Source organism: Cyclopterus lumpus, chromosome 17 (assembly GCF_009769545.1).
Source record: "Cyclopterus lumpus isolate fCycLum1 chromosome 17, fCycLum1.pri, whole genome shotgun sequence".
Lineage (NCBI taxonomy): Eukaryota > Metazoa > Chordata > Actinopteri > Perciformes > Cyclopteridae > Cyclopterus > Cyclopterus lumpus.
Genome location: NC_046982.1, coordinates 8,525,945 through 8,553,478, shown reverse-complemented (window position 1 = coordinate 8,553,478; position 27,534 = coordinate 8,525,945). Strand labels below are relative to the sequence as shown.

Below are 27,534 nucleotides of genomic sequence, written 5' to 3'. Positions count from 1 at the left end.
AGTTGTTGAAACAACCCTATCTGTCCTATTAGTCACACTTACAGTACACACCTGAGTGAATTACATCCCATCCAAAGCACTCTGTTCCTATTGGAGTCCAACACAGAGAACTATCAAATACATTCAGTCTTACCCTCACACAAGAGCAGTTAGTGCGACAGTGCATTCAAGATCAAACTAGGAGAGAGAGAAATAAGAGGACTTGAAAAAAGAAAAAAAACGCTTTCTCTCGTTTCATAATAAAAATAATAATACAGAATAACGATGATAGTAATTGTAAAGGAACAGATTACTAATGATGAGGATGTTATAGTTATTACTAACAACAATAACACAACAAAGCATATGAGAGTGCAATAGCATTTAGAAAAGAAACCAATGTATGAAAATGTACCATGTATTAAAGCTCGTTTTTCACAGCATAAATTGGAAATTATATATATTTGTATTTGTGTGAAGAGAGACCACCATTCCTTGTGTTTGTTTATCACAGCTTGTTCTCTCTTTTTTTGCATAAAATGTTGGTCAAGTCCTGATTGAAAATGTTTTTTTTCTTTTAATATATATATCCTCTTGATTGATATTAATTCATCTAAAAGGTTTTCACAGGCAAGAGTTCAGTTCTGTTTTTGTTGTCTTGGGTGTACAGTAATAGCTCCTCGTCGTCGCAACACCTTGTTTTCTTTTGCAGAGGGGATGGCGTTGCGTATTTTTTTTGGGGGGTGGTGCTGAGTTTTCCTATGGCCCCACCACCTGTCAGCACGAGGCCACGCCCCCTGTTGAAAGCCCCTCCCCCCGCTGCTATGTGGAGTCTTGATTGACAGCTTTTCCTCCATTCATGGTGGGAGTCCCTGAGCTCTTCCTGGAGCGGTGCTTGTCCTCTATCTCATGCATTGACGGCTCCTTGTACATACAAACTGTGGAGGACGAGGAGGACGAGGAGGAGGAGGAGGAGGAGGAGGAGGAGGGCGAGGAGGAGGAGGAGGACAAAGAGAGGAGGAGCTCAAAAAGGGGACAATGGAGAGCAGATTGAAAAGATGGATGTGGAGATAGAGACAAGGTCAGGTGTGAGGCTGGAGGGACACTTTTACCAGGCAGGGAATTAGGGCCATGTAAGCACTTTTTTTCAATGAGATCAAACGTTGCTCTCACTAGAAACATGTTAGAGGTGATATTTAGAAATAAACTCACACCAGCTAAAGAAATGCACAAAATTAATGAATGAGGGTGTTCTTCTTGAGTCAAAACAATAGACTTAAAAAAAATAGTTCAGCATTTTGGGAAATACATACATTTTTGTTTTTTGGGTTAGAGTTAGATGAGAAGATCAATACCACTCTCTAAGATTGCAGCTAACAGTCAACAAGCTTAGCTTAGCATGAAGGCTGGAGACATGGGGATGCTTGTGTGGCTCTTTTAAAAATATGACCCTCACTTGATTTATTACCTCAACAAACATGAGTTTGTGGTCTCAATGGAAAGTTTTAAGTCTTCCTAAATACAGCATGGTGTTTATTAAGTATATGATGGTGCTATTTAGAGTAAGATGCCAAACCGTAGTCCACAAACCAATGGGCGACGTCACAGTGACTACGTCCACTTCTTATTTACAGTCTCTGGTTGTATTATTGTATTTAACATTACAGACATGAGTGGTATCGATAAACTTTCGTCTAACTTTCAGCAAGAAAGTGAATAAGCAAATTTCCTAAAACTATTTAAAAAGGTCAAAGCCTATTCACACCAAAGCACTAATTTCAATAATGGAACTTTTTAGAGAATGAAAAAATGGAAAGGCAATTTATCCCAGTAAATGCACAGTACTGTCATAGCAGGATAATATATTTGAGTAAAAAAAACTATTGTTGCTAATATAATATATGAAACTAAACAATTTCTTGCAGTATTCTTCTTGATTGTTTTCTGGACTTGGTTGGATGAAAACAAGGCTTGAAAATGTAATGCTTTACATTAAGCAATCATATAAAGTTTTAACCACTGCGACCACTGCCAAATGTTATTTGTTCTGGATTAAAGACCGTAACAAGTTTTCATACCACATTGTCATGTAATGGGTAGGATATCTGAAATGCCTTGGAGGGCTTTCTGAAGTAATTACCAGCATTAAACCCAATTTATAGTCAACTGGAAGGACGTGCGTAGCCACATAAAGGAACCAACCAAACATAAAAAAGACCACTTTAAAGCTGTCTTTCTCATACCTTCGATGGGCCTGGGCACAAAGTGTGACGAGGGCTTAGTCTTCTTGACCCGGTTGCCCTTCATGACTTGGCCCTCCTTGGTGAGGCCGAGGAACCAGGCCCGGCCCGACTCCTGCTGTCGGTACACGGTGGACGAGTAGATCACATAGTAGTTCTCGAAAACCGACTCCTTGAACTTGCACTCGGGTGTGAACATCTCCTGCAAAAAAGAAAGGAGGGAAAAAAAGAAGGATATAGCCAGTACACCAACACAAAATATATATTTTCTGTAGCTGCATGAATATAGACAACCAGCAACAAAACATGAGGAGGATTTTAATGAAGACCCATTCCAGGAAAGAAAAAAAAAGAAAAAAGAAAGCTGTGTCAGCTTCACTCTGCCAAAATTGGCTCTCATCACTAGCATGTGTACACTGCCAAGGTCAGTAAACATACTGTATTCACACACACGCAATGTAATGATAGTCTTATTAGAATAATAGTGAACAACAATGGAAGATTGTGATCTCTCTGCTTCATTATCAAAGGAGCGAGTGAAGGAGAAAGCCAAGGGGACACAGGTTGTGGAGAGAAATGACAGGAAAAATGGAACAAGCCCGGTAATTGATACACTGTCGGGGCTACGAGCAGCGTCAGATTATTGTCAAGACAGTGCAGCAGACAAAGCCATGCTCTCCACTGTCTTAGCCCTAACAAATCGAAGATGCATTCATTTTGTGAACTTGATGGTGTGTGTGTGTGTGTGTGTGTGTGTGTGTGTGTGTGTGTGTGTGTGTGACCTCTCATTTATAAGACACAGCAGCGCATAGCAGACTGTGTAAAGGACTCTGGGAAGGTTAGGTCACATGGTCAGCTGTGCGTGGAAACATCTAGCTGGTGGGCAGGAGGGAGGACACGCCCTGTGGAGCGCTGGCGGCTGACTCTATCTGGGCCTGCTGACACCCTGTCAAACGGCAGCCGTCACTGGCTCAGTGGGGGCACGTCGTCCCTGTCCGGCTGCCTGTGTGTTTATGTGTGAACGTATGTGTTTGCGTGGGTAGGCGGCAGACAGTGATACATTACACACCAGCAGGCGTTCATCTGTTTGGAGACAAAATCAGGCCGCGAACACACACACACACACACACACACACACACACACACACACACACACACACACAAAATCCTACCCTTCACAATCAGCCTCTTCGCTTTGCTGACACACAGTAGAATCCCCTACAAATTCAACCACAAGGACAACACTCTGTTACTGTCCGTGAAAAGGCGAGGAGCAGTTTAGAAAGCTGTGGCTGTGGCTCGGCAATGATAGGGCTGGAATGTAAGTGACTTTGAAGTCTTTGACAGAGTATCTTGTTTGTGGATGACGGAGTGGAAATATAAGGTTAAGAGACGAGGCCCGAGTCTCTCCTGATTAATGGGATCTTCTTAAGTAAGTTTCCAATAAATTGAATCGCATCACTTGCATATTAATTTAATGAATCCCCTTCAGGTAACTGTTGAGGTAGTCGTTCACCATTTAGAATATATATCATATTTTATGATTATGGTCGCTAGAATTAATGCTTGTTGCCACACTGAGATGAGCTGTAGGTTGGAGAAAATTAATTCCAAAAGCATCAATCTTCAAGAAAATGACTATTTAAAATCTGCACAATTATCTCGCATCAGAGTTAATTTAATGATGAAATAGCGTACAAAAAAGCATTACTATTGTGAGTTATGCTCGACTCCATGAGGTAAGTGGTGTCATTTGATCTGAAAAATGATGCTGCAGGAGTTCTACGGTTATTTGGTTTCCGGGCACCTGTTAAACCGTTTGATTCGGTATGAATGAGACAATAAAGTAAGATCAAAGAAGACAATTTTGGGTTGTAGATCCTTGAGGTAAAAGACTGATCTTAGGAGTGTTCTGTCTTTACTGTTGAGGTACCCTCTTATCCATGAGCAAGATGGATGTTGTTCCTTCTGGAAAGACTCAATCTAGTCTGAATCTTCTTTTGCATTTTACAACTCGATTCTATTGGCTCTAACGATTTCAGGGTTAGGCCATTTTCAGATATCGGTCATAAGGGGCCAGGGAGGAGAACACCTCCATTACGCAGAAGGACGCTGGACGCACAACAACTGTTGCTTTAGCTCGTGTTGCACACGCCTTTGTAGAACTTTTGTAAAACTTTTTGTTGAACTAAAATGTCAAAACAACAGAAAAAGACGGTCTATGACATTATTGAGTTGGTGCAAAACGATGCTGTGAACCCCGCTTGATGACTCTGATTACTGTCTTCTACCATCTGGAAGGTATGTATTGTCTTACATGTTATATATTGATAGTGTCTCCCTGATAAGTATCAGTAGGGACATTTGTAAGTCAATACATACCTTTCTGAGGATACAGACTGCCCCCCACCCCCACCCCACACACACACAGGTCTCCTCTGTGAGGTGTGTGTGTGTGGGGTGAGGAAGGCCTACACATCTCCTACACACACACCAATCAAATTTTTTTTATTCCACATTTGGGTCAGGACCTTCAGGCGCCCCTTGACCTTCAAGGGGCCCAAAGCCAAAACGGAAGCAAGGAGGTCCACAATCGGCTTCACAACTTTTGCAGACTGAGCCGTTAACGCCTCAGTCAGGCCGAGCAGCACCTCCCTTGTCCACTCAGCGGAAGAGAGGACGCTCCTCTCTGGGAACTCGCTAGCAAGAGTAGGTTGGCCTCTACAGAGAGGGAGGAGGACCACGACAACAGGTGGCATGACCAAGATGAAGAGAGCATAAGACCTGCCACACTCAAGTTCCTGCCGGCCAGGACCCCAGGACCCCAGGACCCCAGGCCCCACATGTGTCTCTATCACAACGTGGTCTCCTCTCAGACTCTAACCAGCTTTTTCTTTCAGCTTCTGTTGTTGGAAAAATTATAACATTAATGCCAATGCTGCCAAAAGGAAGCAAGCTGGCATGAAATTCAGGTGGGAGGTGATAACTATGAAGGATTTGTACACCTTCCAACCCATCATAATCTTCACTGGCCTTGTGTTTGTACCTCACAGGTCTGACTACTGGAGGAAGGTGTGGCCATACAACTTCCAAATCCCAGGTGACGGCATGAGACGGGACGGGTTTGAGTCCATTTTGTGGTTACTTCACCTCAGCGACCTAAAATAGGACGAGGAGAACGAAGAGAAAAGGAACACTGCTGTGTACAACCGACTTTTCAAAATAAAGCCCCTGTACACAGAAATGGTCAACGCTTGCAGAGCTAATTTCGAGCCATATCAAAACATTTCCATTGATGAGCGGATGGCCCACATCAACAGGACATCAAGGACAAGCCAACAAAGTGGGGCTACAAAATGTTTGTGCTGGATGATGCGTCCATAGGTTATACATGGAATTTCTTTGTGTAGGCAGGGAAAAGTGAGTTCCCCTCCACAGGCCGCAGTCTGAGCTACTCAGCAGTGATGGACCTTTTACCCTTTTAGCCTCGGCAGTGGCTACTTGCTGTACACTGACAATCTTTGCTCAAGCCCTGCTCTCTTTATCGACCTGTTAAAAAAGAACATTGGCTGCTGTGGTACCATCCGCACACATAGAATTGGCTTCCCGAAGACCCGGGTCAATGACCTGCCCAAAAAGGCTTCCAGACACCATGGTGGACTACAATCGTAGTGTGGAGGGGGGCGTGGATTTGTCCGGCTTTTACAGTGTCCACCACAAGACCATGAAGTGGTATAAGACTTTGTGGACATTATCTTTTGCACAAAGAGCTGTTGAAGCTGAGGCAGGACCCCACCCAGACAAAGCCCCTCACCCAAAAGCATGGAGCAGTTGGCCAAGGGGATGCTGGAGTTCGCTGGAGGCTTGGCAGCCCTATATATAGAGGTCTGGTTGAATTTTTAAAAAAAAAACTGTATTTGTATGTATTGAACACCATTAGAAATATACAAGTTAAATATATAATTTGCTACATGAGAAAATTCAAATGGCACACATGGTGGCAATGATTTGATGAGCAGGTCCGCACTTTGTTTGCATCTCGTGCTCTGCAAGTATATACACAAATATGTGGGTGATGGAAGTGATGGAAAGTACTCTACCTCAAGTACTTTAATTAAATTACATTTTTAGGGTACTTGTACTTTACCTGAATTTCCATTTTATGGTACCTTATACTCCGAGGATGAAGGAGGCATTCACTTTTTACTCCACCACATGTGTTACCTCTAGTTTGCAGATTCATATTAATAAAACAAAGAATATTAAACAAATAAAAGATGCATTATTATGAATAAAGATAACATTTAAATAGATTGAATAATCCCTAATCGGCCATTCTGCATAATGAGTACCTTTTTCTTTTGGGACAAGTATATTTAGCTGCTAATTTTAATAATAATAATATTGATATTGATAGGTTTTCAATGTGAACATATGTTTCAGCAAGGGCATTTAGTTTTGCCTGCACTGATTGAGACTATGAAGTGGAGAGGGGCCGTTGCCCCCCCTTATGTGCGTCCCTGTCCTGCATTGCAAATGAGAATGGATGTAAAAAACAAAGTTTTTATTGGAACGGTAGGTTAAGTATGCTTCATGTACAAATAGGTGAAAGAGTTAAAATTCCTATGAGAAAACTCCTTTTAATGTTTTAAAAAACTTGAATAAAGTGGAATGCTTTGAGGTTTTCAAAGTGAATATTTGAAAAGAAAAGTGCAAGAACTGTGAAATAAATATCTACACTATCAATAAACAACAACGAATAATTAGAAAACGACACTATGTGTGACCTCTTCTTAAATCTTCTCTGATACATAACTGTGAGTGGTGTTTTTACACCAAATGTACTTTTTTCAAACGCGAGGCCAGAGGTCGGTCTTACTTTACCGTGCAGTTTTAGAAATCAGCTTCAGCAGCGGTACATTTCTGTCAAACTATATTATTAATACCGGCTAGAAGTTGCCTAAATGTTGAATGGTTTATTGATAGCACAGCGAGTGGCTCTCACCATCTGTTCTGGGCTCGGAGGAGCCACTCAACCGATGTGCTAAAGACGCTAGCCTAGTTTCTTTGCGACCACAACAAGGCTGGAGGGACATACGCCACCGTTCCCTATTTGTATGGATCGGTACGTGGATCGGTAACCTCAGCGGTTTGTGGGGAGAGTGTACTTCGATAATTATAAATAATATTAGACATTACATATGTGGTACGCTATTCACTGTACCGCTTGTCAAAAACATCTACACAGGTGAAACCGGTAGCTTACAAACTACAATTTATCAACATAAGTTCCATCTCGGTAAAGGCAGCAAATCTACGGTCGTGTATAATCCTTTTCCAGAACAGGGTGGAGGTTTACTTATGTGGGACTGGAGAGTGACAACAAATGGACTAGAACTCAACGTCAGAGTAAAGAGAGAAAATGGATTGGCCGTTTGCAAACAATAGATCATCTGGATCCTGGTGAACAGTTTTTGATTCTAATTATATTCATGGTGGGTTTTGAGGTATATTGGATTTTTCAGCTTGTAAATAATAAAGCGGTTAAACCTCTTCCACTCAAATGTGCATGGTTTTGATTAAAAGGGCTGTTTCTCCTCACCTTTATTCAACTGTAGATGTATTTCTATCTCATGATTTCTTTGACACTGTATTTAATATTATTATTATTGAATCGTGTATTTCTTTATAGCACTTGAATCCATTGATGGTTGAGCTATCCTCCAATATTAAGGATTGGAAGGAGTCTTTAATTCAGCTATCGCATCTTGAATCCAAATTAGATGCTGGCTCCATCTGAGGAGAGAGGCAGCTGTCCGGATCGACATTAAGGAGACCTGCTGCTGCCGAAAGACATCCCTTTGATTTTGGAATAAGCAGAGGATTTGGGGGGTCCATTTAAATATGAGCCTGAGCCACTGGTGTATCAAGAGAGATTTGGCCCTAGTGTGAATCCCAGGCATGCCATGGACCTCCCGGGGAGCTCATCATTACTCTGGGAGAAAGATTCAGGTCGGGGATTGTCTAGACGTTACTTAAACTGAAAAACGGTCTTTCTCACTTTTCTACCGCCCCCCCCCCTTTTTATAATGTTGTTTTGTCAGACTCTGAAAGTCAATCACGTTCACTGAAGGTTCTGTTCTGTCCTTCCCTCCGGAGAGGAATTTGATGATGTCTATTTTCCAGATGCTCTTAACTTACTTAACTTTTTTTCTCCCTTCACCTCGGGGGCACCATCATTAGCACCATCATCACAAACAAGCAATTCTATCGTGTGCATGTGCACTGAAGCTAAAGCAGTAAGTTGACAGAACATTTTGATAATCAATGAGTTGTCCTTGACCAAAGAATAGAAGAGATAATGAAACTATCATTAGTTGCGGCCCGAATGCCCCCAACAACTCAAACCTCACACAGACTTCACTCAAGTGTTAATTTGATGCTCCTAACTTCTCAACGTTTCTGTTCTAGGCAGCAAAGATCAAGACATTGAAGGGGAGGGACAAAAAAAAAAGAACCCATTATCATTTGTCACCGGAACAAAATCTGAAATCTCTCCTTGACCTTCCACGCCAGCTCCCTCTCAGTCGTCCCTCAGGGCCTTAAGTGAAGGTTTTACTGCGGCACATTATTATTTAATAATAAGAAGCAGTAAAATTTATAGCCGATTGAACAGTTCAGAGGCCGCTGAGCGTGCGGCTACGAACAGACATACCTGTTCGCGATAGATGTGCTGGATGGATAGACAGCACAGAGAACAGTGGTTACTGCTGTGCAGTAAACTAGGTCACAACGAGAAGTGTTATAAATAATTGAAGGGAGCTCTTCATTGTAGCTGCTCAGGCCCCACGCACTTCACCGCTAAACACTCCGCACAAGCATTATTATCACCCTGCTCACCCGTCGCTATATCAGCTTCCAATCTGCAACAGCCTCGACAGTGAGCTCTGCACTCCCCGGCAAGAAAAGCCAACCAGCACGTAAGATTCCACTTAATTGATGAACCGTAAGATTCAGTGAGATCTGACACCTGAAAGACGGAGAGAAAGGCTTCCCAAAGGTGCGACGCAACAACTTGCTCATCATTACCTCCTATAGAAGGCGAAGCTCGAAAAGAAAAACAAGGGAGTGTTTGAGGGGTAAAAGCAAGAGGTGGGGGGGGGGATGCAAGAGATATCCCTGAGTAATTATCTCCCTGGGAGCGGCGGAGAAGAGATAAAGATCTGGACGATTAACAGTAAAAGTAAATGTGTAAGTAATAAGACGACGAAAGGGAAGGAGTTCTTTTATAGCGGCAATTGCATGATGAGAGCTCTCATAAAAGTGTGGAGAAAAAAAGAACAAAAATGTTCTCCTTTACAGTCCTCATGCAGCTCAGTGTCGATCCCAAACATAATCTGTATTGGTAAATTAAATAATGGGGGTTGGAGAGAGAAACAGAGGCTATTTGAGCTTTGCATGTTCATTTAGCCCCTTTATGAGCACTCTGTGGCTCTTCAAGGCTTATAGCCTTCCTGTGATCTAGCCCACCCGCGTTCTGCTCACAAGTGCATGCTAATTGTCCATGCTTCACATCTGAGGAGCCGGACTGCCTCCATATGGCCACAGAGCTCGTTCACCGCATGGCTTTGATTAAAAGGGACTTTCAGCTTTTGCTGCAAACACATTTTGCCTTCTGATCAAGATCTGTTCCTCCGCCGTTAAAAATGACGATGAAAAAAAAAAGAAGACTGTTTCATTCTGAAGTCCTGAATCACTTGTAATGGATAATTATTATGACACAAATGATGATTTCACCAAGGGTGTGTGTGTGGGAGGTCATACAGCATCTCCAATTTGTGGTCTATTTAATGAATTCAAAGACTTTAGTATGACGTAGATAGGTGGGTGGAGTGTTATTATAAGCCTCTGTGAAGGCTGTGAATTGTGCACTTGTTTAGGAGCCTTTAGTTATGAATCAATCTGTCTACCTGGGTGAGTCATAACAGCCTGCGCATGTATCGTACGTCCTTCTCTGAACTTTTGAGTGATCACACGTCTGTGGAGGCTCTGAGATGTGCTCAAGTCATACTGAGCGAGAATGCTTGCTCTACTGAAATGATGGCGCTGAATTTATTTGACTTTTGACTTTTTAGTACTTTGAGAAAGAAAACGTTTGACGGGCAGTTTGTGAATTCCAGCTCTTGCCAGACATTTGTCATGTAGCTGTCTGGCGATCAGATGTCCGCCACAATGTCGCTCAGCTGAGGTTTGTGGGTAATGCAGCCCTCCCATCCTCTTCTGTCTCCGTAGCACCATGAGACTTATATAACCATCCAACTAGGGATATCTTCCCGTCTGCAGATCTCTGCCTATGCCTTCATCCCATTTATCTTGCACTCCTTCACACACACACACACACACACACACACACACACACACACACACTCTTCCACTGCAGCTCATTTCCAAAAAACGTGCTCCAGAAGCATCTCCTCATCCTCAATGCTTTAGCCATGACTTAATGTTTTCTCCAACTCACATCTGTGACTCCACTAACGCCTTTGCATCTGCTGCCCACACCTGACTATATGCTCCTCGTGTTACACTGCAGATACAATATCTTCATGATATTACTCCCCCACTTTTTTTTATTTTAACCCAAAGGAGTATTTCTGACAATGTGGTGGGATTCCAATATGTTTCACTGCAAGTGTAGCACTTTTATAATCATGCAGTGTTTTTGGCTCACATTGAACAAGTGGAATGTTTCACAGCTCATCTAAAAAGGATATTTTTTTGCAGTGTATATTCTTTCATGATTCAGAATCAGGATGGAAAAGGTAAACAAAGCAACACCATCAGCATCAAAAGCGCAATGAAATTCAGTGGAATATTTGGTTTACAGCTGCTACATAACGAGCCCCCATTAGTAGGCGGTAAATTAAGAAGAGGCCATTTTAAAAAGGGCTGAGCACCGAACTTGATGTCAAATTAAATGTAAAACATGCGCAGTGCTAGTGCTTCAACAACAAGGGGAGGAGCGCTGCACAGACACACAAAGGCACATCGGAAGAGCTCTTGAATAGAGCGGAGATGAAAGGGCTTAGAAGAGTCTTTGCTGCAGTGGGATATTATAAGAGACAGCAAATGGCACAAAACACAACACGTGTAAATGAACCAACGCACACGCACGTGCACAACCTAACGACAGGACTGGAGCAAGGGGCCGTATCTTACCGATCTGTAGAGCATGCCCTCTCCATTCATGGCAATGTAGAAGCCACTCTTCACTCCCTGGATGGCCACCACTCTCAGACCCACGGGAATAAGATTAAAGAGAGCTGCGGAACAGACAGAGGGCGGTGGGGGGACAGACGGACAGATACAAAGAGACATCAGACAGAAAGGACAGAAGACAGTTGAGTTGACATTCTCTGATCTCGTTTTTTGTTGTTGTCTGTCAGCAGTAGTGTGCAGAGCATAAACAATGGGAACATTGACGCACCTCACCGGGACAGTGAAGAGTTAAAGCCGAAACCCAGAACCACCAAAAGATGGCAGAGCATCCAACGATAAATAGAATAAACAGCTACCCACCTAGCTGATTCAAAATATACTCGCTTTGTACTAAAGGGATGAAATTGCACATGAATGTAGCAAAGAATGGATTTTACTAAATGAAAGTATTGTCTCATTAATTTATATTTATGGGACTTTGTGTGCAACAGGTCTGGTTTGATTAGACGTCGTTGGCATCGAACACGGTACTAAGCTGATTGAGAAGATTTGTTTTCCGGACTTGTGAAAGTTGAATAACACCATGCACATGACCCAAGTGTGTTCTCAAAGATGTGCGGTCAATCATCCAAGAGGCTTTATTAAATGATGTAAACAAGTCTAATTGTTTTCGACTTACTGTTATTTCTGAAAACGTTAGCCTGAAAAAAGTGATTTTCCATTGAATGTGGGGACTGTGACTTTCATTCCGTTTGATGAAGGTGTGAGGACACTCTTTATTCCCTGTATTGTTGGGAGGATTGTTCTGCAAGTGGCGGTGGGGACTATCGGATAAAGCTGGCTGGGACGAGAGGAGACGTGACAACACGGGTATGTCCTCCGAGCAGATTCAATTTCACTCGATAAATATTGACGCGCTGCTTTCGCCTGCCAATGGTTTAACTCTGCCCTTAGGCCACTGGTACAGGTGATACACACTGGCTACTCTTGCACTTTTGTATACCCTTGAGGGGCCAGATCTTTGGGATAGGCCTACTCTTGCAGAATGTGAGTCCATTAGCACCTTACATTTTGTTTTCTCAGGCTTTTCAATCCCTCTTTTCCGTCATAACTCTCTCCTTCCCCTCTGTCGGTTCCCCCGCTCCTCTTTCCGTTTGCCCTTTCATAGCTGCTGCCGTCGTCGCTCAGACGCTGAGCTCACCCTTCTGTCACGTATCACTAAAAACCCAGCAGTGTTCCACCCTGGACCACCTTCCCCGATCAAAACATACTCCAGCTTTTTACGAGCGGTCATACTTGCAATAGGGCGCTCGACAGACTCACCATAACGGCTTGGCTTGAAAAGTGGCCGTAAAAGAGGTACATAATATGGCACCATTTTGCTATAATTATGATGTGCCGTCCTTGCTCTCATTCGCCTGCCAAAGGATAATACAACTGACAGGAGCTGTTATTCGAGCTAGCTTTTAAATGCCCGGCTCTTCTATTTGCAGCTCCTGCGGTTGATGGATTTCATCATTACTACTGTTAGAGTACCTGATTTGCTATTCTTCTTCCTTGATAACCTCAATCTTATCTCTCGGTGAGAAAAAGTGAGCGACTGGCATGGTGCAGAGTCGAGAGATTATCAGGGATCCTCTATCGTCAAAGAGCGAGACAGAAAGGGTTCCAACAACCCAATAAAGTGACATCCTTGAAACGGCAACTCTTCCAGTGGAGCAGGTCCTGCAGGTAGGCTGAAGGAAGCGCATTTGATGTGAGGAATACTGGCACGGCGCGAAATAAACCCTGCAGGAAAGGTTTAGAGAAACACTGAGCCAAACTTCATATGCCAAGGGCACGTCTCCAAATCCACAGAGAAATGCAAATCTAAAGGTGGGAGAGCTATACAGTCCACTTATGTGAGGCATTTGTTATATACCGCATATAAAGTCATATTAGTCCGAATAGTGTCGTTAATCCAATTTCGGTGACACTCCTCCTTCAAGACAGAGTTGATAAAGCACTTGAAATTAGTGACGGGGTCTTCAACTAATAGAAACAGTCTTGGTTTCATTACATCCATCAACCAGGAGCATCAGGGACAGATGGAGTGTAAACGCCTGTGTCTCATAACCAGCAATATCTTTCTGGAGCTGCACCGTGTGCAGGTAACTGATGACAGTCAAATTAATAACTGTTCAAATTTGAACATGGGTGTTAATTAATTGAATGGTGTTCCGCAGCTCTTGCGTTTAGTTAAGCGTAGCGCTGCCAGTCATGCTTTCCAATGAAATCGTTTTACATACTGCAGTGACAATCTATTCTATTACTCCTCAACAAGTCTTCAAATTCCATTTATCTCTGTGTGTATTTCTCCAGCTAAATCTATTTTCTGTTCAGTTGTGTCCTCCTCCCAGCACAGAAATATAGCAAATAATAAAAAATGTAATTGAAGGGGTCTCAGGTCGCACCTAGTATGCAGACGGCGTCATGCTCCTCACTCGCATCGGTTCCACTGAACCTCAACCTGAAAATAAATTACTGTATTCCATCTGCAGCTGCTGAAGATGCTGCAGGTCAGAGTGGTTCAAGGGTGAGGGTGATCTATAATTCTGATAATCTAGCCGGGTAATCAATAGTAGTGCAAGACATGAATCCTAAATCTTCATCGACCATTTTTCGTTTCGCCGAAATCACTTTTTTCTTTACTCTTTCTGGCTCTATCTTTCTCCTCAAAACCCATTCCTCCCGCTGCACCTCCTGCTCTCCCCTGCTCCCTTTCCGTGTCTCGCTTCGGTCCATCTCTTAGCTCCAGTCATCTCATATAGAGAATTATTCATTGGGAACAAATAGGGATGGGGGTATTTTTAGTTTCCTCTGGCTGAATTATTCACTGCATTCCTCCATCCCTCGGCCAGCGGGATTGCTTAACAAGAGGATTACCACGAGGTGGTGAAACCTCACATACAACAAAAAGATCATTAGCCAAAACCTTTAGAAAACAATGGAGGCTCCAAAAAACAACAACAACAAGGTTTAAAGTTTCCTTGTTTTTAGTGCAGTAGTCTTTCTTTATTCTATAAGTACCGAAGATCTATCTCCTCATAAAGTATAAAGCGGCGAGTGACAGGGAGAGGCCTTACTTTTCACCGCATGACGGCTACGGTCCATCAGCTCTGGCTGCAGATTCCTTTAAGATTGGCAGGATGTTTTAAAGAAGAAAGGTCATGATTGGTTTCCTGTCTGGCTTCACACCAGATGGAGGGTGTCGTCATTACTCGGCTTTGACGACCATTCTCCGCTGACACACATCTCTTCCTTGAGCTGTCTCTTCCCACAGGTATTTGTTAAAAAAGCCTGTTTTTAATGGAGGTTTTTCTGTTGCCGTGAGAGCGGAAGTGTGTATGATATCTTTAGGGGTCTATCTATTCCCTGGAGACTATTTATCCACGGGTAGTCCACTATGGAAAGTCGATGGCTGGTGAAATATTGCAAAGAAATGGCTCAGGGAGGGATCTATGTCCCTACAAGTGAAGCTGTCGGGCTGCAGTTGTTTCAGCCGATGTTTTTTTACAGGAAGAAATTTCTGCTGTGTTAGTCACACACGCTCCAGAGCCAAATCAATCAAAACAACGTGTGCACTTATAATCACTCGAAGTGGGTTTACTTGGAGAGACAGCAGCATGGACATTGTAATACATTTTTACTTAGGAGTAGAAATTACAATACAAGATGCTCCCTTAAATAATGTATTTACTTACCGTGAAAGGTATACTTTTGAGAGAAAGCGTAAAAAAGAGGGCATTCTACCTTGTGGAATTTGGTGAATAGTCCCATTTAAAATGTTACTGATAATCCAATTCAACGAGGGAATTTTAAACTTATTTTGGAGCGTTTTAGGGTGGCATCCGTTACGTAAGAATGAGAAATGAGCACATATTATAAGAGCAGCTTATTAAATGTGGTAATATATTATTTATATATATTGATTCAAATCTCTCTTTTAAAAAGCAGGTAAAACATGTGACAAAGGTGTTAAAATTTAACCTCATGAATTTTAGATATATAAGAAACAGTCTAACCATGCAGGCTGCGAAATTGTATTTCAATGCAATGATTATCCCCCATCTGACTTACTGCTTAACCAGCTGGGCACACGCCGGCATCACAACATTCAAATCTATCCACATTCTCCATTAACAAGCTCTAAAAACACGTGATAACATTTTTTTTTTTAAAGTCACCATCATTGCAATATCCTCATCAAGCACCCTATCTTGAGTTGGGAGAACCTCATTACATTCACAAATGTGTGTCTGGTTTATAAAATGTTACGTGCTATGGCTCCGCCTCCGCTGAGTGATTTTATTCAACAATGCACTCTAAGTGGCAGACACACTAGATCTGCTTCAAGAGGTGATAGAATCATCTCACATAGGTCAAGCTCTTTTAGCAAATCAGCATTTTCTGTGAATTCAGCTATCTCGTGGAATGCTCTACCATCACACATACGCACAAAAAACACGTATAAAACATTCAAATATTGCCATAAGGAACGGCTTGTTGCCAATCAGGTGTGAAGCATTAATGTACCCTCTGTCCTGCCTGCTTGTTTGGTGTATATGAGCATTTGTCTTGTTCAGTGTTGATGTATGTTATGTGTCTCAGTGTTATGTGCTCATACTGTAGGTACTTTTCTTTTGCTTATCTGTGAATTGTTTTTTGTCCATACGTCCCTGTCTGTCTATCGATGAATCTCAGTTGCATTATGTTATTGGAAATGTTGTAATTTCAGGCTGCCGTCAAAAACTCAGTTGAAAATAATCCTCTCTGGCTAACTCTGACTCACTTACAGTTTTACTGTTGATTGGTGTGCATTGTCCCTGTAAAATAAACAATTACATTAAAATTAAATGATATAACCAAGTGACTCATTGCCATTAAGGGTTTTCTGCTGGAAGCTGTAGCTTCCATAATGCTCCACTCACTGTTGTCGCTGTTCTCGTCCTTGGTGCCGTCGATGGTTCCATCCGGCTGCATCTGCAGGTAGAAGCCCTGCTGGCTGAATAGTCGTGTCACGATGCCTTTCAGCTGCGGCTCTGAAACACACACAGACACACACACACACACGCATACACACAAACCGTCGGCCAAGCCACAGCCCCATCCCCACCAAGAATATGTCAGAACAGCATTCTCAACATTGTGACAGAAACACTCCAAAGAGTTGATACACACACCTCTGCTTTCAAAGTGTTTGCCCTCTCACAGCTCCTCACATCAAGCATTTAAAAATGCTGAAACGTTTCACAAAAATTAAAATGCACAGCGTTTGATTAATTAAAGAAAGCTAGCTAGCTGTGAAAGATGAAGAGTACCAGCAGAACAATAACAGACTGTTCCCCTATTTTGATTTCTTAAAGCATTTAAAAACACTTACTGTTGTGTTTTCATGTCCGATTATTTAAAGCCTTTACAAAGCTGGTTTCCAATTGCATAATTCAAATATAAATCGATTAAATGATTAATTATAATGGACCATTTAAAAAATGGTATTGTTCTTGTGGCAGAAAACAGCCTTACAAGTTGCCTGCTCACTCAAAAACAACAATTATATCCCTTCATTTAACTCTTACCATCTGTTGAATATCAATAAGTCTAGAATAGACAGTTTGTAATGAGTCATCTGTTGTACTACATAATCCCAGAAATGGGCCTTAACAATGATAACACCATGACAGAAATCAATGAAGTACTTTCTCATATCTTCCTGTATGTAGCAGAAAAGAAGACATTTTGAAACTGAAGTTTAACTTGATAACGTACACTAACATGCCAATGGTTTCTTTATTTGGTATGAAGCAACTGTGCATGTTTGGGTTAATATCACATTTAATGAAAGACGTTTTTACAGGGAACACAAAGGATTCCAGCGCTTTTTCCTGACATGAAAGAAACTGACCTAAAGTTTCCGCGATTATTTTAATTTTTTTTTCCATTGCAATCACCCTGAACTGACCTATAACTTTGAGGCAGTGACATCTGGCAACTGGCCAGGGTGCAGCTCAAAGCGCTCACCACTTCAGGGGAGCATGGGGGAAACGAGGATTAGCTCGGGGCGAAGAAAGACTCCCCGCCTCAGTTCCAGGAAAAAGTAGATGTGTAAAAAGAGTTAATCTGAGGGCCATCTAATGTCAGGCGGGTCTTTTGATCTTGTGCAGAAGCAGTCGACTGACTCAAATGACACCATTAGCGGAAACAAGAATTGGGTTGTGGATTTTGACAGGGAAACACTGCAGAGGTAGTTTGTTTGCCAGATAAAAGAAAGGATAGAGAGTGGGTATATGTAACCATTTTCATATTTCTTTAGCTTTTATGGTGAATAATGAATCACTGAACTATATAATGGGTTTGTTTTTGCCACGGCAGAGATTTTGAGACGAGTTCCATTGAAATCAGACGTCAACTCGGTTGCTGGATGCTACTAATCTTCTCTTTATTCTCGGCCTGATGAGAAAAACAAACAACACCGATGCGTTTTGTCCGAGTTGAATGGGTGCTGTTTCATTTTATGTGGCTAAATACACATTGGGCAACTTAAAAGGCTTCCTTTGCAGGGCTCACATCACATTCTGATAAATGATGTATGTGATTGCAATAAGGGGATATGAGTGAGCTTGACTGTCCTCCAAGGTCATAACAAGACTTTATGGTAAAAGAAACAACATTTTCTAACTTGGTATCAGGAGAGAAAAACATAATCAAAGTTTTAGCCAGATCGGTCTTCAACAGTAACAGCAGATGTTAAGTCTTTACTTGAAACCTGATCACTGCCGTAATTACTGGTGCATATGCCCTTAATTATATTTTACAACAAATGAGAGGCCATAAAAAGACAACGCGTAAAAGTGATGACCCCCCAACTCTACTGGGTTCACCTCAACTGCACATCATCCTGACCATCAGTCCCCGACTCACCTACCCCTGGGATGGGGACATCAATTCCTGGAACAGGCCTTTTATGAGTGTGTGTGTGTGTGTGTGTTTGTGTGTGTGTGTGTGTGTGTGTGTGTGTGTGTGTTTGTGTGTGTGTGTGTGTGTGTGTGTGTGTGCACGCACATGGGAGTTTACACATCAGTAAATCACATGTGATAACTACACTTCCATAAATTAAGACCTCAAACTGGGCCCGAGCAATCACTGACAGCTCACCAGTTCCAATCATTTAGCAGAGAGTGTGTGCCGTGCGCTTGTGTGTGTGTGTGTGTGTGTGTGTGTGTGTGTGTGTGTGTGTGTGTGTGTGTGTGTGTGTGTGTGTGTGTGCAGATTTAAACAGACTTCATGTCAAATTTCAGAATTTACAACATGTGTTTGTGCAGAAAATAAGAAGAAGAAAGTCTTTCAGTGGCGACATACAGCAAATCATTCTGTGTGTGTATCGGCCATTAAAATGTCAATAAATTTACTTCATACCAATACAGAAGGACAAAAACATTTATGTACGTTGACAAATGGCATCATGACCATGAAATGCAGAATGATCGTCACCTGTTCTGATATAGTGTTTGACAGGGATAAACACAACATAACCATAGACACCAAAATACACTATTAGAACCTCTACGACACTTACACAGCAGTACTTGACACATGTTTACACACACAGAACAAGTAGCGAGGATAGAAAGATTGATCCGCCATTGACTGACAGAGAGAATGAGGCAGGAACAACATGAGAAGAGGCAGAGCCAAAGACAAAGACAGAGAAGAGACAGAGGAGGACCAAACGACTGGCTATAGGAGAGCTTTAGCTACGAGAAAAAGAAAAGGAAAAAAGTACGAAATTAAGCTTCAGAAATCCAACAAAGCCACAGAGAAGGAGGGATGAAAGGGGAAAAAATAGAGATCAGCAAGGGAGAGGGTCGTCGGCTGTCAGACAGGTGTTGAAGCCCCCTGCCCCACCCTCCCTCTCTGTCCCAACCCACCCCTTCCCCACCTCCCCCCTCCAAGGCCGAGGGGGGGGGGGTCGACATGGGCGCGAGATGGGGTGGAGACGAGAGGAAACACAGCACACACGGATGGAGGCTGAGCTACTGACCTAGCTTGCAGCCCTTATGGGACACCTGTGGAGGTTTCGAGGGTGCATCTTACGAAGTAGGGGGTGGGGGAGGGGGGGTGGGGGAGGGATAGAAGGAAAAACAACAGTCTTTTAAACAGGCAGAATTCATAAATTCTCCAGCGTATCGGCTGTTTATATGCAAATATATGGCAAGGCATCAGTGGAAAGATAAGGATGATCAATTAGAGGAAATACAGCATCTGCTTTCTGTGCGGCCATGTATGTGTCCGTTGAAAGGAGTTACCTACCTGCCCAACAAACAGTGTCTGGAGGCCTGACTGGCTTGTTGTCTGTCTGCTTATGTTTCTATTCTGGCATTTTGTGGCCGTTTTTGACACTGAGATTGTTTTGTCTGTCTAATAAGGCTGCGCGACAACAGGGTTTTAATTGAGTCTGTCTGGCTGTCTGTCTGTCTGTCTCCCTATGCGCCGTAAAGAGATGATGATGATGATGTCTCTCTATTGGTCCTCCTGCCTCATTACGTCGTTCATCACAGACAGAACTATCTGGATTCTCGGAGGGCTGGCTCATGGTCCGTGCAGCAGGACAAAGCCAGAGGAAGAAAAAAGTGGAAGGCTATATACTATGGAGTGGAGGAGGCACGGAGCCATATCTATCAATACAACCAGAGTAGCTCTTAATCACTAAGGCTGTACCTCCCTTCACTGCAGTAAAGCTCCCTCTCAGCAATAAACATTTACCATTAAAACATTTAATCTCAAAAGAGCATTGGTGCACTGCGGTGCAACTCATCTCCCCTCTGTACCCCAATCTGCAATATCGAATTAGGTCATTCAAAGCAGCATTTTTTAGTGCATTCAAATTATATGTGTGTTTTGAAGAGGGGGGGGGGCAAAAATGAAGTGTGCAAAAGCGAAGGCTTTAATATATGAGATAGCTATTGAAACAAAACCTGCTCAGACTGTGACTGGGAGACAGTATAGTTTGAGTTTTTTTTCCAGGGTAATTGATTATTCTGAGCAATATACCAATAAATGAAGGGGCTAACATCACAGCATACAGATCATTCCCTGTGCATTCAGGCTGCTGGGGTTTACGGGGGGGGGGGGGGGGGGGGGCGACAGACAACAAGAAGACCTCATGGAACAGGTGGAGAAAATCTACCGTCTCCTCCGGTTCAGATTGGAGCCCTTGACTGCAGTATACTTGTCCAAAGGGGGGCGGGGTGGGGGGGGGGGGGGGGGGGGGGGCTAAGGGAAACTGCTTTCACGAGTCCACATAACACCAAAATCTACAGCACTGACCTGGTCGCCGCCGAACTGGTCTTTTCTTGCCGCTGCAGAAACGGACTTTGCTGAAGACCCCCAAGAAATGCCTCTCGCAGATAGAGCGGGGGTCTTTGCTGGGGCTGGGGGGGCGGCGTTTCGAGGTCGAGACCCGGTCGCTGTTCGACTCCCTCGCCTGGCGTTTCTGCCGGATCAGGGAGCTGGCGATCGCGGCCATCTCCCCGAACCGAGTCCGACAACCGAGAGTCTAGTTCGGCAGCGGTCGGATCTTGGTGCAGCTTCTTGGCGCAATAAAAAAAAAAAAGAGGGGAAAAAAAGCACACACACACGCACACACACGAACAAGAGCGTTGATTCTGTGCTTCGCGTCCACGAGCGTTTCAATCAAATGTCATCCTGACGGGGAGCATCGTCCGAGTCCCGGGCATCAACGCGCTTCACGCGGCAGCCTCATGAGGGGACGGGACGTCTTATCCACTCGGGGCTTCGAACCGACAGCGACCGATCGGTTATAACACACCGACCTCCGGGCTAGGCCACCGGGGCCGAGACGTCGACCGTGAAAACATGCAACATAGTTGTTAAGTTGATGCGGCTGCGTGTCACGGGAGAGCTTCAGGTATTCCAGGTGGAGAGTGCCGCGTCCGGCTTCGTAATCCTCATCCACACCAGTTTCTCTCCTCGGGCTCCCCGACGCCTTGTGATCATTCGCATTAACCTAAATCCGCGCACGAGAAATGATCCGAACTTTTTTTTTTTTTTTTCTTCTTTTCTTTCTTTTTTCTTTTTTGTTGTTCTTCCTCTCCCCTTTAATCCGTTACTCCATGCAGCTCGATGAATGAGACCGTTCGCTGTCGTTCCAGGGGATCGGTGCCGGAACCCAGATGTGTGAGCCCCAGTCCCCGGGGTTCTGTCGATGGCACCTCGGAATGCAGTGTGGGGGGATGGGGGGAGAGGTGTGTGTGTGTGTGTGAGGGGGGGGGGGGGGGGGGATGCGCTGCACGGATGCTGCAGAGATGTAATTTAAGACGGCATTTAAAGGATTCTCGTCTGAAAAGCAACAATGAGTTGAGGCGAACACACGTCGGAGGGATTTTTGTCGCCGCGCACGAATAATGAAGCAGCCGGTGCAACCGAGTATCTCCAGTGCGTCCCGATTGCTGTCGGTGTGTTACATCGCCGACAGCGAGAGTGGACGCTCACCGCCAGCTTCTCTCTCTCTCTCTCTCTCTCTCTCCGCCCCCCGTCCCTCTCATGGTGTCTCTCTCTCTCTCTCTCTCTCTCTCTCTCTCTCTCTCTCTCTTCAACTCTTTTAACGCACTCACACGTGTTCGTACTTCTCGGACGGGTTGTACGGGGGAAAGATCGGTGATCTCTGGGAAAGATGTGTGTGAATATAAAATATAGGAGAAAAAAAGGGGGAAGGCGAAATGTGTTTATGCATGGTGTAAGTGGGTTTTTAGTCATTTGGGAGCATGTGCATGTAAATTGTCACGTTGAATTACAATTACAAATATGAAGTTGCAAGCATTTTTTTTAATGGGGCAACGAGGAGGTTACGTGAATCTGTAATTTGTGCATAACCACTTATATCTTAAGCAGCTTTGGCTGTATACTAATCTCATAGTTTATATACTCAGGGGATATGATCACGCATTATATTTTTCTAAAATCATGTGGCCACACATGCCATTAAGAACATATTAAGTGTGGATACAAGGATTCACTCCAACAGGTTCCAGCACATTATGAATATGAATCGCCAACAAAATGGTACATTGAAGACCCAGACAGTGACACAACACATAGATGTGATTTGTGGTTTATGAAAATGGAAACATTACACATGTTCAACCACGGCACAATATAGTCATTATCATAAACCATGAAAAATACTTACCATAAACACTGAGTCAGGAGAGAGGGAGCAATATGTATTCTGCTTATAAATGCAAAACAATCGATTGTTTTCACTGCCTGTGTTACATTTGTTAAATGGTCCCGCTTGCATTGGAATTCAGCGGATGACTATAAATTATATTTACGGATGATCAATGCAAAGTCTCCAAAAATGTCTTGCAAATATGTCTGTGTACATGTGAGCGTGCTCCTGGTTTCATGCCTATGCATGAGCAGGGGAGCGCGCACACACACACACGCTGAGTAAGAACATGTGAGTCTTCAGCAGCAGAGCAAAACTCTCTCCTCCCCTCGATGAAACTGCATGAAACATTTAGAGGCTCTTTCTAGAAGTGGGTTTGACATTCTCTCTTCCAAACCGAGAGATCGAGAGAGAAACACTTTTCTTTTGACTACCACTGTTTGGACATAGTGGATGAAAAGTGTTGAATGTGAAGCAATGGTACCTGTGTGTGTGCGTGTGTGTGTGTGTGTGTGTGTGTGAGTGTGTGTTTGTGTGTGTGTGTGTGTGAGTGTGTGTTTGTGTGTGTGTGTGTGTGTGTGTGTATGTGTGTGTGTGTGTGTGTGTGTCAGAGAGAGGGAAAGACAGGCATACGGAATATAAAGGTAAAAGAAAAGTCCATCAGTCTCAATCAAAACCTGCATTCTGTATTCCTACACTGCATATTATAAAAATGAATATGCCACTGCAGCATAAATAAATATCAATACCAACTAAAATATAGCCTTCATCTTTCTAACGGGTATGCAGCAGCGTGCTATACATTTCTTAGAAGAAAAAGCCGGCTGGAGGGAAAGCGCATAGAGACATGGAGCATACATCTCTGTCAGGAAAAGAGAAAGTAGTCCCTAATGTCGACCAGAGAGGCCATTGATATGTCTGAGCTATGCCCACGGGCAATAAAACCCTTACATTGCAATCATTTGAATTGTCAATTAAAATAATGTGGCTAGTTGAGTTATACAAACAGCGTGACGTCAACATCTCAGTGCGCTACTGGGAAGTCATTAACATTTATTAAAATCAAATCCTGAACACGAGTGAAACCTATGCAGATGTGTTTTCATTTGATCAGAATGTGCTGGTTGTTGGAATTTATCACGAGGAACCATGTCGCATGCATTGTACTGTGAGCTAAATATGTCTGAAAAATGAAACGCAAAAGCCCCAGCATCCCCTGTGGCCCACGTTCATTGAAGTGCCACGTTGTTCATTTCTTTATACCTGCTGCCCCCTTGTGGAAGAATAATGAACCACATGGAGAGAGGGAGAGCGAGGGAGAGAGGGAGAGGGAGAGGGAGAGGGAGAGGGAGAGGGAGAGGGAGAGGGAGAGGGAGAGGGGGAGAGGGAGAGGGAGAGGGAGAGGGAGAGGGAGAGGGAGAGGGAGAGGGAGAGGGAGAGGGAGAGGGAGAGGGGCAGAGGGGGAGAGGGAGAGGGGGAGGGGGAGAGAGGGGGACTCCAGCGTGTCCTTGAGATACAATAGTTGGTGCAGTTAAATGGGAGGCAAAGATTCCTACAGATCAATAAAAAAAAGAAAATATATCATATATACATGCTACATTAAAGCTATATCAGTAACTAATCTGTCTGTTGCATGCAAAAAAGAATGTTTAATTCAAAAACATCAGTCTGCATTCAATTAAGTGGTCGCTCTATATGAAAACAGTTGTTCCCAAATTAATGTAAATGAAACCTGATGTGCTATTGATCTGAGCAGAAAGTGTTTAGTGTTAAGAAATAAGTATTACCACTTGTGAGGAGAAGGTTTTTGTTTCCATCCCCACCCACCGTACAAGCCTCCTGCAATCCAGACACCCGACTACTGTATTTAACGTTAACACAAGAGAAGCAGGTGCAGACTTGACACTACAAAGGAAAGCAGGTGAAAACATTTAAGCCCGCTCAGAGGGGATTTTGCACAGTGCCTGGAGAGCGAGATATTTTCCACTCTTCCTGCTGTTACATGATCTTTGAGCAAGAGATGCAGTCGGATTACCAGCCGAGGTTCAGTTGAATGTGTCATTCCTTTGTCTGATGAGTGATTATCACACTGAGTCAATGATGTATAACTAACCAACGTATAATAGACAGACGAGTTTCTCCGCGAGCGGTGTTTACAAATCCACAAAAGCATGCTGTCATCATATTGTGGCTCTATTTTGAAGAAGAAGAATTTTTTTTTTTACAGTTTTAGATGTGCAGCGAAAACACAGCGGCACTCCTCTTTAGGAGTCTTTGCAAAAGAGAATCAAATCGAAAAAAAAAGATTAAGCTTGTTGATAAATCGGCAAGTTGAAAGACAGAGAACACACTTCAAACCTGACACGGCTTCATGTCAAATGAGCCTTACATTTGCATCCACCTGTGAGCTGACTCATAAAGTTTTGATTGAGGTCATGAGGTTCATATAACGGTGAGCAGTTATGCAGGATGAGGACCGACGGTGCTTCATAACTGAGCCCAGCAGATCCCAATGTGCGCGCTGCATTTGGTCCAACTTCCTCCGAGGAATCAACTGTGCTTAATGGAGTTTCTAATTATCTGCCCTGGATATGGGAGCAGCTCCAAGCTGAAACTACTGGAGGTTCTACCAAGGCATGTGACAGGAGGAGGCGGGAGAAGGTGTTGCATCTGTCTCCCTGTAAAACACCCTTTTGTCTCGCTTTTGAAATACTGTTGTGTGTTGTTTTGTTTTCTTATGACTTTAGAGGTGTAGTAGTGTTACGACTCAACAACAACAGCATTGCAGTGAATTGTGGAGACATGCATAGAGGACATGGCAGCCATATTCGGCATTTTGCCAAAGACTGTTGAGTGGGTGTGTGTGTGTGTGTGTGTGTGTGTGTGTGTGTGTGTGTGTGTGTGTGTGTGTGTGTGTGTGTGGCAAAGTGAGTCACATGTTTGATTTCCCAGGGTGAGGGTAAATGCAGCTCATCTGAAACTATACGACATCATGCCTGGTTTTCAGCATGCATTAAAGTATAAAGCCTGGAAGTAGAGGCAGTTGGGTATAGTTTTAACTTCATATCTAACTCTGTCTTGTCAAATGAGAATTGTGGACAAATTGTAACCAATGTGGGGTGAATGATATTAATCTGTTTACTCTGACATTAAAAGTTTGGGAGCCCCCTGCACCTGGAGTACTTCTGTCATGGCGCTATCCGTGGTGCTGAACTGTGCTGCTTGTTTTGGGGGCCGTAAACAAAGCTGCCTCTCCAGGCCCCTGAAGTTTTAACAACTTGATCCCCTGCATTGTCCATTTGTTGGCCCGCTTCAGATGCAGCACTGAAACACGCTGGTCTGCAAATAGAGCTCCCCCCCCCTCCCCCCTCCTCTATCTCTCTCTCTGGAGGAGTGCGGCTGGCTGGATCCTGAGAGCCAACAGCGATACCCGCACACATAACAACCCGGGACAGACGCGAGGAGCACAAGGAGAGGGTTTCTCCACACTGCAGACTCGAAAGATGTAACTCACACACTCGGGTGGCCAATGAAACCGCTCACCACCACCACCACCACCCCGCCCCACCCTCTCCCCTTGTTTCATCACTCAAGAGAGAAAGCATGCAAAGCGGTAGCTGCAAAAGCTACGGTGGCTATACGTTGGTCTCTCACCGTTGGTGATAGTGGTCGACTTCGATCGTTGTCCACAGAAACACTGCAGCATATGCGCTCCTTTCTGGAGGAATGGCCTCAGAATCCTCATTGATTTGGGTTGATGGGAGTCTTTCCTCAATCCAAACAATCAGACAGCCCTATGACAACACAGCAGGGTCAGGCAGCATCGCGTAGCCGGCCAGCCTCTCGCTATCGGCTCTCGGCAGCCCTCAACACGCCGGAAGGGCAGTCTGCAGGACAAATCACGCTAAAACGAGGCATCTTGAGTGATTCCCCCCTCTCTCTCTCCCTCTCTCTCTCTCTCTCTCTCTCAGCACTATCCTCTTCTCGTCCACCCGCGGTCATTCGCGGCACACTCCTCTTCCGCCACGCGAAGGCAAGGCAAGGACGTTACAATGTGCTCTTAATTGTACAACTCCCCTTCTCTCTCCCCCCTCCCTCTACCCTCTCCTTCTCCTCCTCCTCCTCCTCCTCCTCCTCCTCCTCCTCCTCCTCCTCCTCCTCCTCCTCCTGTCTTCGCGTCTTTACCAGCAGCGGACGTAATAGCAGGAAAAATGAGAGAGAGAGGAAAGGAAGAGAGATATTGTAGTTGAAAGAGAGAGAGAGAGAGAGAGAGAGAGAGAGAGAGAGAGAGAGAGAGAGAGAGAGAGAGAGAGAGCGCGTGCACGCCAAAGTTAAACTGCAGGGGTAAAGTGGCAGGCCGGCCGGCCACGAGTGAGGTAATGCGGAGCTGACAGTTCAGGCGACGAACTGCACAGATACTGTTGCTGTTGTTGTTGTTGTTGTTGTTTTTACCTCAAAATCCTTTGGGAACACGTGGGAAACGCAGAGCTTTGCGTCAGCTGCAGCCCGCCGTTTAAAGACAAAGAAAATGTGTTTTTCTTACTCTCTGCGATGATCGTTTGAAAGCCCGGATGCCCACAGTGTTCACCTCTGTGTCCACCATACGGGTATTATGAAATACAATGTACATCAACTTTATCTGCAAGTTCAGCTTCTCCCGAGTGCATCCATAACCCCAGCGCACGTGTACCGACTTAAAAGTAGTCATGTGACATGAGTAAATAAAGTTTTATCAGGAGCATGAGGAACAAGGCAAAACAGAAGTTTTCACTTGTTGACAGTTAACGTAAGTAAAATAAGTTGTAACACACGGTATGCATACTATAATAAAAAGGGTCATCTTATTTGTTTGAGTAATTAAAGCTG

At 43.8% G+C, this 27,534-nt stretch overlaps 1 protein-coding gene across 5 annotated transcripts; it reads right to left on the bottom strand.

Annotated features, from left to right (window-relative positions):
- Window positions 1-801: 801 nt before the first annotated feature.
- Window positions 802-26,413, bottom strand: LOC117745941 (fibroblast growth factor 12). Of its 5 annotated transcripts, XM_034554573.1 has the most exons (6): window positions 20,805-21,003; window positions 19,519-19,566; window positions 16,409-16,519; window positions 11,439-11,542; window positions 2,223-2,421; window positions 802-917 (listed from the first exon to the last, which is right to left on the bottom strand). In XM_034554573.1, exons 1-6 carry the CDS (start codon window positions 21,001-21,003, stop codon window positions 802-804), a joined length of 777 nt encoding a protein of 258 aa, XP_034410464.1. The 5 variants fall into 5 exon arrangements, with proteins under 5 accessions (XP_034410464.1, XP_034410466.1, XP_034410467.1 ...); XM_034554575.1 differs by lacking the exons at window positions 19,519-19,566; window positions 20,805-21,003 and adding an exon at window positions 26,323-26,413; XM_034554576.1 differs by lacking the exons at window positions 19,519-19,566; window positions 20,805-21,003 and adding an exon at window positions 24,459-24,485 and having other exon boundaries at window positions 16,409-16,517.
- Between the last annotated feature and the right edge of the window lie 1,121 nt (window positions 26,414-27,534).